The sequence below is a fragment of the Seriola aureovittata genome, chromosome 2 (assembly GCF_021018895.1).
Source record: "Seriola aureovittata isolate HTS-2021-v1 ecotype China chromosome 2, ASM2101889v1, whole genome shotgun sequence".
Taxonomy (NCBI): domain Eukaryota; kingdom Metazoa; phylum Chordata; class Actinopteri; order Carangiformes; family Carangidae; genus Seriola; species Seriola aureovittata.
This window is the reverse complement of record NC_079365.1, coordinates 13,772,780-13,791,720: the sequence shown is the minus strand read 5'-3', so window position 1 is coordinate 13,791,720 and position 18,941 is coordinate 13,772,780. Positions and strand designations below refer to the sequence as shown.

The 18,941-nt window shown below is 42.2% G+C and overlaps 1 protein-coding gene across 2 annotated transcripts in view; it reads right to left on the bottom strand.

Annotated features, from left to right (window-relative positions):
• The window catches only part of LOC130183050 (low-density lipoprotein receptor-related protein 1-like), a 90,520-nt gene that overhangs the window by 38,493 nt on the left and 33,086 nt on the right, over positions 1-18,941 (bottom strand). For both annotated transcript variants that reach the window (XM_056398368.1, XM_056398374.1), the window contains exons 4-15: positions 18,619-18,738; positions 17,741-17,869; positions 17,364-17,627; positions 8,960-9,122; positions 7,652-7,874; positions 5,374-5,563; positions 5,120-5,263; positions 3,751-3,987; positions 3,034-3,214; positions 1,736-1,958; positions 1,050-1,239; positions 775-900 (exon numbers count right to left, since the gene is read on the bottom strand). In XM_056398368.1, the coding sequence (XP_056254343.1) occupies positions 775-900; positions 1,050-1,239; positions 1,736-1,958; positions 3,034-3,214; positions 3,751-3,987; positions 5,120-5,263; positions 5,374-5,563; positions 7,652-7,874; positions 8,960-9,122; positions 17,364-17,627; positions 17,741-17,869; positions 18,619-18,738 (2,190 nt within the window). The remainder of the gene's footprint in view (positions 1-774; positions 901-1,049; positions 1,240-1,735; positions 1,959-3,033; positions 3,215-3,750; positions 3,988-5,119; positions 5,264-5,373; positions 5,564-7,651; positions 7,875-8,959; positions 9,123-17,363; positions 17,628-17,740; positions 17,870-18,618; positions 18,739-18,941) is intronic.

Sequence of the window (18,941 nt, the reverse complement as noted above, 5' to 3'; positions counted from 1 at the left end):
GAGGGAGAAGTAGAGTAGAATAAAAAGAATGTGAAAAAGGGATCACTGAGGACATAAAAGGAAGGATACAGTTTTGGGTTTCAAAACTTTGGAACAGAAGGAAAATGAAGGGGGTTTGTGGAAAAGTGCTATTATATGAAAACTATGAAAACATACTAGGCTGAACCTGAGCTGACCGGTAGCTGTATAAAATTCAAGACATACATGAGATGGGAAAAAAATAACAGCAACACTTGTATAATAAAAAATGCTGCAATACTTTCCTTTGTAAAGATTTCTAGCTAACTGTTGATGCTGTTGTTGAGTTTGTGGTCTTGTTGTTTTATTTGTATTATCGTATTGTATTTATCTTAAAATCCACCTTTTCCTTTAACCAACTTGGTGGAGGGCAACATAACACAAACACCTCGAATATTCCAGACTTCACTGCATTACATTATACTGCTGTTAATTGTGGTGTGTCTCCATTTGTCTCCATTTGTTCTGAATATTTTATGGCGAACAGTTCTAACAAAACACACAGTCACTGTCACACAGCTTGACTCATCCTGTTCAACATACCGGGAATAAAACCTTGTCTATGTGATGGAACAAAATGACTGCCTTGAGAAATACCCTTCAGTCTCACACACTCACACACACGCACACACGCACACACATGCACACACGCGCACACACGCGCGCACGCACACACACACACACACACACACACACACACACACACACACACACACACACACACACCTACAAAGCAAAATTTTTTTTTGTACCTACCTTTGCAGCTGGTGTTGTCAGCTGGGTCTAATATTTGGTCTTCTGCACAGGCGCACTGTCTGCCTCCTGGTATAGCCAGACACAGACTGCTGCAGCCTCCATTGTACACACGACACGCATTAGGGCCTGTAGATGAACAAACAAGAATGTGCAGAGATTATAATAGTGTTTATATATGCTCCCTGTGCGTCTTTGGACAAGCATAACTTTTGTATTCATGTGTATATAGATGGCTGGATAGATAAGACCACTCTATGTGATGAGCTGCCCATTACCTTGCTGCTGCTGAGCGTCGTACATTCGGATTTCAAAGATGGGCGGTCGCTCATTGCGCAACAGAGTGGCAGTGCCAGTGGTGGTGTCCAGCTTGAAGATGCTGCCACTACGGTACTCGTTCCAGAACAAGAAGTGTTTGTAGTGGCACAGACCAAAGGCGTGGTTCAGTTCCTGACCTTCGTACACCGTCTGGTGATGTGAGAAAAGCAACAAGATGTGATGTGATGGACCTGTTTTCTGTTTTCTACCTGCGGTGCAATCTTGCACTGGATTTGGTTGGGATATACCAACACTACACTAGGTGAAGGCCACTTGAATGTCTAAGCAATAGCGGCCCTAATAACATTTTTAGTGATATTCAGACTATGTGTGTACATTTTTTACATCTCATTCATTCTATATCAACTATAACATTCCAGTTTCTGGATTATACATTTTAAAACAACAGAAACACCAACATCAAACCAAAATATAACCAACACACGGGCCACTGAAAACAAGATATCATCCATTTTAGCCACAGACTGTATTGTGACAGACCACCCACCCGGTCGTCTACTGCTTTAAAACTCAGGCCTTATTAGTTCACTCACAGCTGCTAAGAGTCATTTCCAGCTCTCATTCCACCGAACCGCTCCGTCTCTAGACTGCGGTAAAATTAATTCTCATGATAGCGGGCGCTGACCTTGCGTTCCGAGCTGTTAAGGTAAACCATCTCAATGCGGTCGTAGTAGGCGTCCACCCAGTAGAGGATGCCCTGCGGGATGTCCAGACTCAGGCCGTTGGGCCACAGCACCGTTTTGCTGGTCAGGAACACGTTCCTGTTGGAGCCGTCCATCCAAGCCCGCTCAATTTTGCCTCGCTTGCTCTCCTTAGGGTCCTCCTCCCAGTCTGTCCAGTACATCCACCTGAGGAAGCAACACGGGAACTGTTACGTGTGTGTGATCTTGCTATCACACATGTGATAGCAATACAAATAAGGAGAACATTTGTCATCTTTACGGCTCCATAGTGTTTCTCAGTTGTTCTGCCCACAGGCAAACCGGTGTTTGTCACCAGGTACTTTAGGACCTGTCAATCTTCACCACTGATCTCCGCTCAGCCTGTGAGCACTGGCTGTCGACAACTTTGTGCAAAGCTAGACACATTATTCTGTCGGAATATGACTGACATTAGCATTAACTTTTCATCCATTTTCCATCTGTCTCTTTCTCTTCCTTTCCTCGCTGCAAACTTCTCCTCCTCCTCCTCCTCTTTCTCTCTCAGCCTGATTGATTGCAGGCATTAGTGGAGGCGAGTGCCTTTCCCCTGGGGATTGTGTGGACACACATCACCCTGTCACTAGTAATCCAAAGAATGAGTGCATGTTTATGAGCATGTGTTTCTCAGAGAGAGCGAGCGAGCCTAGGAGGTCATATCAATAAGAGACATCCATGCACAGCGAGATTAAGAGCTATTCGAAAGAGCGCGAGAGAGATATGCTTGTGTGTTAATAAGCTCGTGGAGGAAATCTGTCTTGTAATATGCAAAATGCTGCATCTGTTTTAATAGTGTGTGAAAAGTCTGGTCAAAAGGGATGTTACATTTCAGGGTGATAATGGTAAAAAAAAAACCCGGATGTAAACTGTAAAATTAAAGCTCCCTGTGAAGAGACACAGACAAGAGACGGTGGAAAAACAGTCCTCACTAGTGGTGAATAATAAAACCAATGAACAGCTCAGACATGAGATAAAAGTGAAACTGAGACAGGAGGAGAGCAAACAGAGATACGAGTCACAGAGCAGCCAGACATGCATGCACCATACTTCATTAACCAGCCATCTCAAAGTCAGCATCATTTCAACGGCTGCCTAAAACTTGCACCTGTCTGCCGCCTTTTCCTCTACCTCAGCTGTGCAACTCTGGATCTTGTTCACTGATCTTCATTCTCTTTGTCTGGAACCAAAACACAAAGCTATTTTGCTCCCTCTTTGTCCACCTTACCCGTGTAGAGGATCCACTACAATGGCACGAGGGTGAGTCATTTTTCCCTCAATGAGGGTTTTGCGGGTCTGTGAAGCCTTTTCCAGCCGAGCCACACTGATGGTTTTCTTAGGACCGTCATCTGTCCAGTACAAGTTGTCAGCCATCCAGTCCACAGCTATGCCCTCCACCGTGTGGATTCCTGAGACAAATGCAAACTGCTGGTGAGAAGTCTGTTTCTGCAGCACAGATATTAACTTCACTCACAACAAAGTGTTTTCAGAAGTCAGGAATTTAATTTTTGATCTCATACTGGATCGCTGTCTATTGATGCATATCTTATTATTATTATTGAGTCATTTTGTCATGTTGACTTTCAACGTTTTCAGTCATTTTGTTACACTGGAAATAAGTCCGGTGCAAAGAAATTCTTGATCTCAGTAGTATAGCTCGGATTAATGAACATTAAACAAAAAAAAATATGTTTCTGTTAACAAGATTTTGAGCTTGTGAAATAATTGTAAAGCCTGTGGCTGTTTGTCACCTCTTTTACAACCAAAACGTGTGCCAAAATTTATACTTTCCATTTACAGTAAATGTGTGTTTGCATGCGTGAATTCAGTGTCAAACACAGTGCAGAAAGTTTGAGTTAAAGGTTTCCTGTTTTGAGTCTGCGGTCAGATGATCAAAAATTCTCTGTGCATTTTTTGTCTCTCAAATTAGCTGCCGTTGCCCCACCTTCTTTCAGAATAGTATCCCTCTCTGTTCCGTCAATCTTCTGTCGTCCGATGATGTAGCTGGTGGCGTCGGCAAAGTAAATGAACTCGCTCTCAGCATGAAAGTCCAGAGCTCTCGGGTTCATCAGATTCTCGATGGGGATCATGTACTCATCCGGCACCTTGGCATTCATGTCCATGCCCCTGATGACACCTGGGCGACCTTTACCGTAGACCAGGAAGAGCTCATGTTCGGGTTCTGGAGCAAAACCAGAACAGAAAGACAAAAGAGCGTAGCTTAGACCTGCATTTATATGTGTAATTGTGTATTAATTATAATGTGTATGGATTACACAAGTGAACAACATGCGAGATCAGCAAAAGCCCTAAATGAAAATTAAGTGATTTTCAATCGAGAGACAGATGGACAGGAGGAGAGATTGCCTTTAGTTAAATCAATTGTGTCGTTTTCAAGGACAGTCTATTCTCAGGTGGCAGATCAATATAATGCTATTAATGGCTGAAAGAATATTAAAACACTTCTCAGAACAAGCTGAATCAGGCTGACGGCTTAATGGGGAGGTCAGCGGAGAGCTAGAGAGCCACACTAAGTTATGGTGTTGCTCAGCTATTTTGTACATAGGCTGCCCTTGGCTTTAGGTCAAAAGAGCTGAATCACTGTGGCCTTCACGTTCATACTTACAGTTAATGCTGGAGCATCGATTTTAATCTGGATGTTATTAAACACTTACATTAACATCTACATAGAATAAAAGTCAATATTGTCACAATAATATTTTCATACAAAAAATAGATATTTAAAGGAAATTCAAACCAGTTAGTTTTAGTTTTATCTATTGACATTAATTTAGCAATTGGAACATTTATCTGTTACTTTCCACTAATTGTTTCAACTCTTTATCTATTAGCTATTTGAACCATTTATCCATTACTTTGAGATAACTATTTCAACCGCTAATCCATTAATTTTAGCTAACTATTTCCATTTATCTGTTTTTTTTTTTACTATTTCACCATTCATTCATTACTTTTACCAATTTATTTATCCATTTGGCTTACTCTTAGCAGTCAATTTATTTCAACGTTTTAGTGTTCATATTACTTTTAATTAACTATTTAGACCTTTGTACTTGCCTCTGTTATGGTCAACTCAATACGTTTTAATTTTCAAATTAATTAAGCTACCTTACACGTACCACCTGGCAACTGCAGACGTACCCCCTGGTTGGGAGTCACTGCTGCAGTGAATGTCTTTTGACAGGTGCACTTACAATACTGGAGTTTCTTTGTAGACAGTTTAGAAGAAGGTGTGTTGATTTGCAGTTGCTAAAATGTAATCATTGTTTCATTACACTAGAAGTCCTACTCACTTTTGCAGGACTTGCCATCGCTGCCCAGGCTGAATCCAGAGCGACAGCGGCAGGTTCGGGTCTTGTGGCCATTTCCCAGCAGACAGATGTCAGAGCAACCTCCAGCCTTCCCAAACTGGTCCACCTCACATGCGTGGCTACGCACTGGACACCAATGAGGTGGCAAATACAGTTAGTATCAATACAATATTCAGCTGTGCATGAAAAATCAATGTGTGTGTTTGCGTGCGTGTGTGTGTGTGTGTGTAGCCTACCCTGAGGCTGACGTCTCTGGTGGTAGACATGCAGCGCTCCTCCCTTGTCCACCCTGGTCACTACTTGGTAGTCTGTGCTGTTGAAGCGGTTGACCCTGATCACGCTGGTCTTAGGCTGCATGTTGGCGTTGTCTGAGTTGGTGGCATACAGATAGTTTTCAAACACCGTCAGCCCATACAAGTGCTCGATCTGAAAAAGAAAAAGAAAAACGGTAGATTAAAGAACGTGTGAAAACAGAAAAAATGAGCGCGATAGTACTGGATCAAAGGAACTAAAAAAATCACAGTGCATGATTTTCTTTGACTTTCCCAGTCTATGAAAGATTTGACATGGTCTTTCTTTCAGCTAGAAGATAAATGTACTTCCTACTTAGTCTGGCTAAGACTTACAGTCCAACCACTGATGTCAGTTGTTACCATGAATGACTATAGGACAGATCTGTCTCTAAAAGATAGATATGCAAGTGCTTAATTCCTTCCTTTCCTTCCAGATTGTTAAAACGATGTATATGCTGTGATGAGGGCTGTCTAGGCAGAAACACATCAGTACTGCTTTTGTGATAAAATCCAGTGAAAAGTCTTTGTTCATCACTTTGGATGAGCAAATGTCTACCAAGAACAATTTCCAGTGTTGTACTCTCCTGCATCACTTTGCACAGCCTTGTGCAATGTGAGCATTCCTGTGGTTAACATGCTTGTAAACAATAATGATGGATTCAAACAATGCCACAATTCAATGTGAAGCGGCATTTTACTGAATCCATTATCTTCTGTATCAGGACAGTTCAGAGGCTATTGTCACAATCACTGTGGCACCTGACCTCAAAACAAGAGAGGCATTGTTCAAATTATCCTCCACGTCGTTTTTTCCAATGGTTCGTTTTATTTTGCAAGAGTCTTAACAGGTAATGTAGCATGAAGGAGAAATATGGTTGCCATGGTAACCTGCAGTTTAATAAACCATGTGCACTGATGTAGAACAGTGGTTAAACTGTTTATCGTAACTCTTTTGGAGGTGTCCTGATATACAATTTCAACAGCCACTCACTCAGAAACGAGTGTTTTCCGTTGCCATGGTAGAAAGTGGTTATTGTGAAGTGATGAAGTGTCTAGAGATTCCACAGCTCTCCAAAGACAGAAGTCATGGACAAACTAGCTTCTATCTGACGAAAAAAATCGGGAAGAAAAGCAAGGTAAGGACTTTCAGATCTGAGCAGGCCACTGACTCAAGTGTCCCAACAGGCTGTGTAAGAACCAGCATTAAAACCTGAGATGGGAGTGTGGTCTATCACAGCATGCTGTAAGAAGCTCAGTGGGCCATGGAGAGAAACACAGAGACACAGCCAGCCAGAGAGATACACAGAGTTATTAACGAAGGCTGGAGGGCAATGCTCTGCTGAGGTGAAACACTCGATGGAAACCTATTAGTATCATACTGTTAGGAAAATTGATGGTGCTCTGTGTCACCTTTACTCGCAGATCTAGCCAAGACAAACCTGACCAACACTAGCTATGAGAAAAAAATGTGAGCTACTTGATTTCACACACTTAAGGTTTCAAGTGGCTGTGAAAATCCAACGGCAGAAAACGAGTACATCAAAATATGATGAATCTAGGGGCTCTCAATAGGCAGAGATGGGACACTTTTTCTCTAATCAACACCCTCAGCTTCTTGATTTAAGCTTTTGAACTGTAATCTGTATAAAAAAAGAGTTTCCCTTGCAGCTTACAGAGACCTTAATAAACACATGCTCCACACAAAACAGCCCAAACTCAGAATCATCAATAACCACACTTTGACCTGAAGGATGTGCATGTATTAATCCCCTATTACACACACACTCAAAGCAATAGATTGTGGTTTGTGTGTGCGTGTGCGTGTGTGTGTTTGTGTCCTTAGGCTCAGTGAGTAAATGAAAGCCATTACTTCTCCACAGATCACAGTAAAAGCCATGGTAACAGGTTTAAGAGCCACTGTGCTTCACCAGCGCTGCAACGTCGACAGCCTCAGTATCAGACGCTATTAATCAGTAGCTTTAATGAAAAACCAAATGTCCACCATCTTCTCTGTGCTCATAACTCACTGGCCAGGAACACATCACAGCAGGACACAGGAGAAAGATAAGATGTATTATAGATATATAGGGAACTCTACAGCACACTAGAGTTTTTAGAGTGTTATGAATGGCATACACAAGCACAGTAAATCTAAGAGAGATGACCTCTCTACAAATGGAAGATAATAGGAGTGTGGTGTGTCCGGTACAGCTGTCCTCACCAGCAGGCCTTGGATGATGGTGTGTCGGTTCTTGCCTTCATAGTCCACCACCTCAATGTAGTCCAGATAGGCGTCGGCCCAGTACACGAGCCTGCTGACAAGGTCCAGCGTGATGCCGTGGGGGAACACAATCTTACTGTCCACGAGCTTGGTACGGTTCTGACCATCCATGTCACAGCGCTCCACCTTGGGGATCTGACCATAGTCTGTGAAGAACACCTTCCTGCAGAAACAAAGGATCAGACCTGAGTGAGGATGGATGGATGGATGGATGGATGGATGGATGGATCAGGTGAATTGGCAAACTGCTTCATTTTCAGCACATATGGCTTTGCTACAATTCATTGATCAGCCCTTTTCAGTATGCAAAAGGAGAAAAGTAGAAAAGATCTATGATGACAAACAGCAAGCAAGATTAATTGTTTATGTCATTTTGTCAAAAAAACAAAGCTGAATATCTTCAGGTTTGTTGGTTTGACAAATCACGATACCTGAGGTCCTCAACTTGGAGTCAGTAACTCTCCTACAGCATTTTCATCCCCAAATGTTTTGTGTTTCTTTGTGAATATTTGCAGCTTTACAGACCAGCAATATTCTGAAGGAACACATTCTACAGTAAACCTGATTAGAACCAAACACAGAAGGTCAGATCATTATCATTATTTAGTTTTTCACTGATGCCAAAACAAAACTGACATATTGATAGCTTCAAATAACAAATCATGCTCACAGTCCTTGTAAAAGTTTTAGCAAACAACATTTTTTTTTTTTTTTGAAAAATGTGCCTTAACCAAACTGGAAAAACAACAATACAAAAACAATACCACAATCAGTACCAAGTAGATGAAGCCTAACAGAAATATAACAATGCTGTTTTCTTTCAATTTGACTTATTTCAACAGTCAGTGAGGGATTTCTGGAAAGCTCTGTGGTCACTAATGTAACAGCACAACAGGGGTTGATTTTTGCAGTCATATTGTTATTATTGCTGTGTTTTTCCTCCTCTAATGACAGTGCAGACTACAACAAAAACACAGCTACACCGACTCTACCTGACCTTGTTCCTGGAAGAACCAATTACAGCGGAGGAAACTGCGTGGGATGAAAATGATGTGCGAGCAAATGTGTGCACACATACACACATTCACACAATCATGGTCTCTCTTTTTTTTTTTTTTTTTTTGTGCAAACACACAAGCTCCAAACACACAGCGCATTTAGAAAACTAGCACATATACATATATAACACCTGTCTCTGTATCTGTGTGTCTTTATGTGAAAAACAAAAAGTAAGATTTGCAAACTGACCCCATAGTGGGGTCCAGGGCGATGCCTTTAGGGTTGTACAGCTCCTGGTCCAGGAGGGTGACACATGTCTGCCCGTCCTTGTCACACACGAAGATCCTGTCGTCCACGTCATCCACAAAGTAGAAGTTTCCGGTGAGCCAGTCGATGGCCATCTGCTCCACATCTGGACGGAGAAGTGGGAGGAGGGGTGAGGAGGGGGTAAGATAGGACACAGGAGGTGCAAGGGAAAGCAAAAACAGTGTTTCTAGTACATGAATTGATTCTTTTGGCACAGAACTTGAGCATGTGATGGTGAGTGAGAGGTTTGACTCATACTCATGTGATAAGTAAACTAGTCAGCAATACTGTGTAGCAGCTACTTCAACAGCTCTCTGTGTCTCAACCACACTCACATACACATTGACGCACAGACGAGATTCTTAGGTTTGGACTTGGGGCACTTTCCTTGACTGACAAACGAGATGACAGCCAAGTCCAATTATTACATATCAAGGTAATGTGTCTGTCATTCAAAAGTCACTAAGACAGACAGAATATGAGACAGGCTGTTTGTTGCTTCGAGGAGTGTGATGTTGCCGTAGCTGTAGCTAAGCGACGACGGGTGTGTGGTTTCTGCTGGGTTTATTTTACTGAGCCTCTGCTCACAGGGAAGACCAGCGCCCCACCCATCAATGAAAATCAAACACCTAGATGCGTGCACATCGCACCACACAGGTAGGAACTTGGAACTTTTACAGCCTGCAACATAGACAAGGTTGGAGAAGGAAAAACTAGAGTACCCCTGAACTGTTCTGAATGTGGTGCAAGAGCACAGAGGGAGGGTCTGACAGAGGAGGAGTGAACAAGAATAACATTAGACATTACTGTACCCCTCTCCCTGGTTCTCTCTTTCCCTCCTCTTCCTTCCTTTCCTCAAACACCAGCTCAACCATGCTGAGTCTGAGCCAAGGATCAGAGAAAGAAAGCTATTGTTAAAGCTCAAGGAAAGGAGGTGTGAGGTTATTAAAGGTCCAGACTGATGAATTTCCTGTAGTATATTTATTCATGCAATGTACTTGAGTATAATCCTACTTGTACTTTATATATTCTATTTTCTAACTATATATTTTTTATTTTACTATATTTTAGAGGAAATTGTTTTCTTTTCACTCCACTACCTTTTGACAGCTACAGTTACTAGTTAATTTGCATACTGAGAACTTGAATGATTCATTATTATTGTTGGACCTCAGTCCATTCAAACGGTGGAGACCACATGTTCTTTTGTTCAAAGGGGGCCATTTCAACTCTGTCTCCCAGAATCCTTCACCTTTCACACCTGGATGTGAAACCCACCCACGGACCTGACAACCAGCTAGTATTGGTCACTGTGTGACATGTGACCCAAGGTGTCACCAGGCAACCAAAACCCAGCTGAAGCCCTTAGCTCTCTCTTTCTCTCTCTCTCTCTCTCTCTGTCTCTCTCTCTGGCTCAACTCTCAGCACCATGTTAGCATTGTTGTTGCTACCTGGAACCTCCTCTCTGCAGGCCTGCTCACAGCAGACTGCTGCACTTCACTGTTTCTCAACAGCAGCTATGCAAGGGCCTGCCTAAGATTAATCAGGAGTGAACAAGATTAATTAAGCGCCAGCGCCTACTGCTCAAAGTCTGCTAGCTGATTTTTCAAGCAAGAGGAGCCACGGAGCATTGACAGCATTGAGCGGCTAACTCTGTAGGAAGCGTCAATATTGGCTGTGTCCCGGGGATAACTTAAATATTAATTGAGGTTTTTATTAAATATTAATATATTTAACATGAACATGTTGTTAATTTCTGGTAGCCAATAACTGATAATCTACCAATATAGAATATTAAACTTTCAAACATTATATAAAAATAGTTACAGTTCCCTCCATCTAGACCAGCTACATTAAAATTATGCTAACACAGTGCATCAGTAATTACAATCCAATAATATAACTCATAGCAAAAAGTACTATTAGCAACACATTTTGCTAATAGTGCAATACATCGCTAGTAAATGGTTATTTTTTCTTTTTGGCCAATTGGGGGAAGAGGAAACAAGATGAAGACAACTATCGCCTTCAAGATTGTACGTTACAAACAGTTACTTGGTTTTCACATCCAGCAACACAGAGACACATTAGCATTCATTTAAAGTTGTTAAAAAAAAAAGAAACCTGCTTCCCGCTGTGGCCAAAAACTACAGTGACATTCAACCAAAACATGGAAGTTGTGGCCAGAACATTAAACTGCTGAGTAGAGCTAAGAGGAACTGTAGAGTCAGAAGCTAATGATCTGTGGTAATCATGTGCTGCAATGCTAATATAAAAATACAGATTATAGCAGATGTAAGTAACATTTTGAATGCAGATTTTTACTTGTATCTGAGTATTTTTACACTGCGACTTTGTTACTTTTACTTATTTAAAGGATCTGAATACCTCTTCCTAAACTGACTGTAGTGCCTTTAAATATTAATCTTAGCACGGAGAATGAAAAGTAGCTGCATATGAGCTAGAGAGAGAAATTGAGAGAGAGGGAGAGAGAGAGAGAGAACTTGAGAGAGAGAGAGAGAGAGAAGGGTGAAGGCTTCACAAACGACAAGACTTGTATTTTCACAGCTGCAATGAGCTCTGTCTTGCATAGAACTGTCCTCACACACATACACAAACACCTCAGATATAGGACTGAAGTCGTGCTGCAGGGGTTCTTGATCATGCAGGGCTCAGTGCTACGGGTGGAGGTCTAATGTGGTGGTATGTTTACTAGGGTGATAAGGTCACTGTGCTGTTTTGGGGAAAGCAGAGGAGGATCGATTTCTCCAAAAAAGAAAAAACGGGGTGGGGGAAATGACGAAGCAGATTCCTGCGAATAAGAGAGCAATAAAAGTGCGCACACTGAAAGCTTACCAGCCATGGACCAATAAATCTGGCTGTAATTCCAGAGGAGCCCTCTGTGTTTAGAATAACTGACACATTTTTTCTGAGGAGCACGACTAGCAAAGAGAGGGAAATGGCACACTTTCAAATATTTTGGGTTCGGGTAAAAGTGGAAAACGGATAAAAGTAAAATGCACAGGGACAGAGAGGAGAGGAAGAAAAAGTGAGAAAGTAAAAGAAAGAAGACATAGAAGAGAAGAAAGAGGGAGAGAGAGGGAGAGAAAGAGATCTGATTTCCACTAGGGAAACTTGGCCATTGTGCTGCAGCATTTCTGAGGTTTATGGGAATCAGGGGCCGTATTCCCAAAGGTGCTCTTAATTTTTAACACAGAGTTCTCTGTTTAAACACTTCCAGCTGCTCCACAACACACTGATTCACTGATTAAGCAATGGATAAACAATGGGGGAGAAAAGAGGAGATTGTGTAATATTCTAAAAGTGTGCTGAAAGCCCTGAAAAAAAATGTCCGTCCCCTGCTCTCTGACACCGTTTGCTCTCCATTTTCCTCCACTTCTGCTAAACAGAGATGGCTCCTGCAAAGCCGGAGACTTTTCTATCTCCACCCATTCTCCTTCCTTCTCTCCTCCTCCATGCACCATCCTCCTGGCCCTCCCCTTTGTCTGCTCCCCAGAGGTGGGAAAACAGTCTGGATTCATTAACTGCAGCTCTGACTGGCTGAAAATATGCTATACAAAACAACACGGCATAATTGAAAAAACAGAACCGGCTGCCTTCTTCGTTTTTTTCCCTCCTCTCTCTAAACAACTTGTTTTCTACATGTTTTCTTGTTCATCTCTGTGCTCCCTATTGGTCTAAGAAAAACAACAGCCAAGTGGATGTCGAGATAATGTATTGGTAAATAGAGCAATTCTGGGTAGAGTTTTACTCCAGTAACTATATGTAAGAATAGAAGAGAGGGGCATACATCTTCACAGGCGCCCACTGCTAGTACTACGCTGATAACACAGGGGATCAATAGCGTTGTAATATCACTAGCATTACCTTTAATGGAGCTGATATGGCTTTGGTTTCTCTGATCTGTCACTTTTAAACTGTGACTGAAGCTTTAACACCAAGTGCTCATACACCCCAACCCCCACTTCCCCTCGCCAACCTCCCTCACTCCAAAACGCTCCCACAACACTCCCATCTGGAGAAAGCGTCACAGCAGAAAAACACGGGCAGAGGGGGAGAATGACAAAATGAAATGAAAAGAGCAAACGGACTGTTTTTTTTTTGGTTCTAAACGTGTTTTTGTTGAGGCCCACTATAGGCATAGGACAAAGGGAAATGCAAATGGAACGAGGTTCAGGGTTAATGTATGTGAGGAGAGAGACACAGACAGAGAGAGAGAGAGAGACAGAGAGTGTGTGTGAGAGAGAGACAGAGACAGAGAGTGTGAGAGACAGACAGAGAGAGAGTGAGAGAGAGAGAGAGACAGAGTGAGTGAGTGAGAGGAAGAGAGAGAGAGAGAGAGAGGTTTAAAGTGTTTTGAATGGAGAGAAGATTTGAAAATGTGCTGACTTGCTTGCCTTTTAACAGCACATGACCTCTTAAGAAGATTTCAGGCCAGTGTCTGTGTTAAGCAGCACACTGCAGCTCACTGTGCAAGGGTAGGGGCAGGTACTGTAGCTCTTACAGTACAAGCAGGGAAGGGAGGCTTAGTGGCAGCTCTGGGATCCCTCCTCCTGTGCGTTTACTTTTTACTGAATGTAAATCTTTCCCTATTTCTTTTCCAAGTTTCCGCCCAATAGGGAGAGCTCTAAGCACCCGAAACAACTGATCGAACTGATTTACACCTGGACTAGATTTACTCAGAGGTTGTTTGCGTCCTGTTTCAATAAGGCGTTCCTCACCACAGGTTACAATAAATGATGTCTGATAAGCACAACTCATTTAGAATGGGTTGTATGCTATTGAAAGTGATACAATTTTAAAATAAAAGCTACAATTACTGGAAAAATAAATTACATTTTAATCTAATAACACACACAGGGGTGATACATCACCACTTTCGTGTGTTTCACAATCGTTAGCAATGGCAAGAGACAGGCAAATATATGTCAAATATAGAATGACAGTAAGTGTATGTTTCATGAACTCTGAAAGTAGAAACTGGGGGAGAGTGAGAGTTTGATGGGAAGGGGGGGGGGGTTGACACATCTGGACAACTCATCTGTGGCATACTGAGGTCATGAGTCACCCCAAACCACACGCGCATCATTTCCTGTATGTTCATCCCTTGCCATTGGTTGCTGCTGGTTCCTTCCATGTTGACTGTAAGCATAAACCTGCTCCTCCTATTCTGTCACACTCGCACGCCAGCAGCCTGTCCAACAGATCAACTCTGCTGTCTGGGCAGTCGCTCCACATTATGGACTGGAACAGATGAGAAAAATCTGCCCTTTGTATTGTGTATTTTTTTTTTCTGCTGACACTGAGCATGTTGTTTGAGGTCCGCTGGGTGGTCAGAGGACGCAGATATTCCAGACACCACCTGTCTAAGTCATCATAAATATATAGGTGTATACTTTTTCCCATGTTTTGTATCATATCCACCCTGTTCTACTAAATATGGTCGCCTTTATTCTGCAAAACAGGAACAACCCTGGTTTAATTTTCTCCGTCAATTTGATTTGCCTCATTAACAATTGAAATGCCTACATATGGCCTCTCTATGGCTTTTTCTTATTTCACTCATACACACACCGAAATGAAAATAGTAACATTGCCGCTTGGATACAGGAAGTGCAGTACCCCTCAATTGCCTCCTTTATTTCTGCAATACAGTTCTAATCTGTCATCATCTGTCATGCACATCCTGTCAGGATCGTGCAGCTAGTTCTCCATTTTGTGTGTGTATGCGTGTGTGTATGTGTGCGCACACATGCACACATATCATTGCTGCAGTATGTGCGTGTGTGTGTGTGTGCGTGCGTGTGTGGTGGTGGTGGTGGTGGGGGGGGCGTGGAGGACCAAACTGAAGCTGCTGGAATTTCCTGCAAATTCTTCTGGTCCTAAAATTGCCAAGTCCAATGTGAGCTGAGTTACAGCTGCGCGGTTATAGCGACAACGACATTCTTTTTAAAAATGACTCTAATCATAATTATTAAGCACAAACACATTTTTCCTAATAGGAAATCTCTATATCATCATGGTACTATTTCAGTGATTTTGACATGGGTCTTATATCATCGTTTCCTGCATGAGCCTCATTGATTAAGAGATGTACTGTATAATTTAATAATAACAGATCTAGTGTTTACGAGGCTCCAAATAGACGGAGAGGTGCATCAGCCTCCTTCATCTTATTACTGTGAAGGATGCCAAAATGCCTCATGCATAATTTTCAATGTTCTGAGCTTGTCTGATATCATCTGGTTTGAAATGAACATTATTTCCAAATGACAGCTACACCACATTGTGCTCGCATGTGGAAGACAGAGCTGCCCGACTGTCATCATTCGGTCTTTCCATCTTCTCTGATGGCCTGCACTGAGGAAGTCATTTCTGTCATGTTAATGCGTTCTTTAGTCACATGGAAAAAGGACGTGAATGGAGACAAGCTGCTGCACACTGACAGAATGTGATCGGTCGCAATGTTTACGAGTAAAGAACAGAGGAACAGAAAGAAGAGGAGTAAAACTGAGCTGTATTATTCCATACAACCACAGTATTTCAGTTTTGTGTAGAGATCAGAATTGAAGTTAAGGGATTGTGGTGAGAACCAGAGAAGCACAGGGAAGAGAATATAAAGATAATGACTGAGTGAGTGCAGCGTTGTTTTGATTCAAGGCAAGAGTTCTTTAATTAATGTTTGCAGATAAGTATGACAGTGCAGAAAGAACAAACCATCTGTCAACAAACTCCCCAGAACCAGAGTACAATGAGACGTCCCCGTTGGCTTTGTCAGGATGAGGTTGTTGTTTCTGTTGCTGCTTTCCTTCTGACTCACTGAAAACAAGCTGCCCAAAAGCCAGGCCGTGACTTGGCTGGGAATACACAGCGTGAAGCAAAGGAGTGATAAAGGGAGGCAGACCGTGGGTGTGGCAGCTTTAAACCCACAGGTTGTCTACAATCAGGCGCACGCACGTATACACGTCTGCCTTCAATCAAGCTCCTTACATTTCCACTTACATCCCCGCCTCTTACTTAGTTTCAATTTTTTTCCAAGACAAAAGAATGTTCTGTGTTTTCTGAAACGAAACTTAACCCATGGAAAAACACAGCTGCTTTTAATGTGTTACCATAATATCTGTGCACAAGCATAGAGAACCTTAGGACACATCTATTCCACAGCTATTGATGCCCGGCTCACTTTTGGCTGCACTTCTTGGCATTTTTTTTTTGGTCCACCTGTTTACATTCGACTTCAAAAGTGAAAATTTGTGAGCAACAGGCCGAGCCAAATCACAAATCTACAAAGGATGCAAATAAGACAAACCTATTTATTCTGATTTAAGGATCAGCCCGGATCTGTGTGCAATGGCTGGGCTTTACTACCCCTATCTTAAAATTCAGAGCTGTAAAATGAATGACGTTGGATTCCAAACATCAGATAGCACCAGGACTTAAAACAGACCTGAGAACATCTGGTTCATGTAGTTTTTACTGTTCTTAACCACAAAATGTAAAGGCCAATATCTAGAAAATACAGTTTGGGCATGTTCTTTTAATTGTGTGTGCGTGTGTGTCAAAACAAATGTGTAACCAGCTTATTTAATAGCATCAATGTCCTTCTGCTGCAGTAGTTTATGCAGCTGCTGTATGCATCACTTCTCAGCTTCACTTCAGCCTGACCTGCATGAATAATGGAAGCATGGAACATACTTTTCTGAGTGATATTGAACTGAAATACAGAATTCATCATCCTCCTTTGCATACGAAGCAAGAGAAAAAGTGTGACTGCTTGTCAGACACGATCCAGTGTGAGTGATGTACAAATTAAAATTCAAAATGCTTTATTTTATTTTTTTTCTTCTCTGGAGCATGGTTAAAAGTCTGGGGGTGTTTTTCACTGTGTGTACAAAAACCACTCAACAACCAAAAGTGGAAGATTCAGCCTGAAAAAATGATGAGATGTTTGACAGATTGCTGCGTAGCCACAGGTGATATACGGTGCCCCCCGGCCTTTGTGCTGTTATTGCAGCACTTGCTGACTAGGCTAATGAAATTTGCAGTGGCAACTGATGTTATGTATGGCCTCCAGGAATAAAAAAAATTAAAAAAAATCCTGAAAAATGACGATATAAACACCCAAATACTTTTCCGTGCCGCAGTGTGAGGCAGCTGCTTTGCGTTTAGTATTATGTATTATGTGTGGAAAATTGGGCTGTGTCATTTTGCTGTGTACTCTGGCCTGTGCAGATCATACTGTGCTGACTTCTAAGCTGTAGTGCTACTGCTCAGTGAATGCCGGTTGAAGTGTGATTTGTAATACAAAGTGTTGTGGTGTACTCACGGTGCAGGCTGAGGGAGATGTTGATGACTCTCTCCTCTGTGAAGCTCTTCAGGTTGGGGATCTTGGCACATTTGAGGTGTGTGGATGAGGGGGAGTCCCCTACGTGGATCCAGCAGACTGTCTCCTGAGCATAGAGGAAGTCCATGGCTGTGGTTTGTTTGGTGCTGGTGGACAGCAGACTGTGGACCGTGGTGCCGCTGAGGGAGGTGGCTTGGATGTTCTGGGAGTTGGCAATCAACAGGACAGGCAGACGGTCTACTGGCACTGGAAATGTAACATGATGGACAGAACTAAGAGTAAAACAGGAGGAACGTGAACAGAACATCTCTACAACCTCAGTCAGTGATCCAGTCCTGCTGTTGTCAGCTGGTACTCACCATTCTTGGCCTTGCAAGAGCGGTTGTCTGGCTGGGACAAGTAGCCCTCCACACAGGAGCAGGTGTAGGAACCTTCGGTGTTGGTACAGGACTGACTGCAGGTCCCATACACAGTGCACTCATCAAAATCTGAACAACAAAAACCACAGATGGTGTTATTACTTAGTGAAAGTACAAAAACAACTAATTTCAGTTCAGAAATAGCATAAAAAGAGGATAAAATAAAAACATAAACCCTTCCACAGATAACGTGTATAAGTGCAGATTGTGAGTATTCACTTTCCTTAACTAACAAATACATCAATGCGACTATGCATTTAATCTCTGGTTTATTTTTACCATGTTGAATTTGTGATTCATTAAAAGGTGTAATATTTTATTGGCTTGTTGAACAAAAACACCATTATATAAGTGAGGTTTGCAAGTGTTGCTCATCAACTCCAGTAAGTCCTCTGTAACCTCAGTGGCTCCTGAGATTTCAGTGTTTCCAAACGGGCTTTTGTAGAAAATGCCCCACACTCCCACGTCCCCTGAACTACCCACTGTGTGCTCTGCACTTGGTTTAGTTTCTCGAAAAAACCTGAGTAAACACTGCTTTGGATACTGGAAGAACTTCAGCACTGATGTGGACTTACTGGAGGGGAAAGCATGTACGCCACGTAAGCTTGTGTTTGTTGTTGTTGATGCTGCATAGCAAACTACATTTTACACACATCCAGTGGTAATTCTTATCCTGTTATTTGCTAGCCGTTTGTCATTTTAATGCAGGAATAAAATACAAAGATATACCAACATAAAGATGAATCATCTTGTATCCTTCCATCGTGGCTTATTGATTCTATGTTCGCAGCATGTACTAAACCGCAGGAGGAACTCACCTTTACACATCTTTCCATCTGGGCTGATCTCATAACCACCTTTACAGTAACAAACAGGCCCTCCTGGAGTCACTCCACAGTTTTCCTGACAACCCATGAGCGAGCAGTTGGAGATATACTCTGAAGAGAGAAAGACAAGGGGGGGGGGGCACACGGGAGAGATGTTTATTCATTATTCGCCCATGTTGTCCACATTGTTGTTGGGCTGAAAACACTGCATACTGTTCTAATGGAAGGTAGATTTGTACATAATTATGTAATAATCCATTCAAAACAGCACAATAAAGCTACAGATCATACTGTGATCACTCAGGTTTCATTCA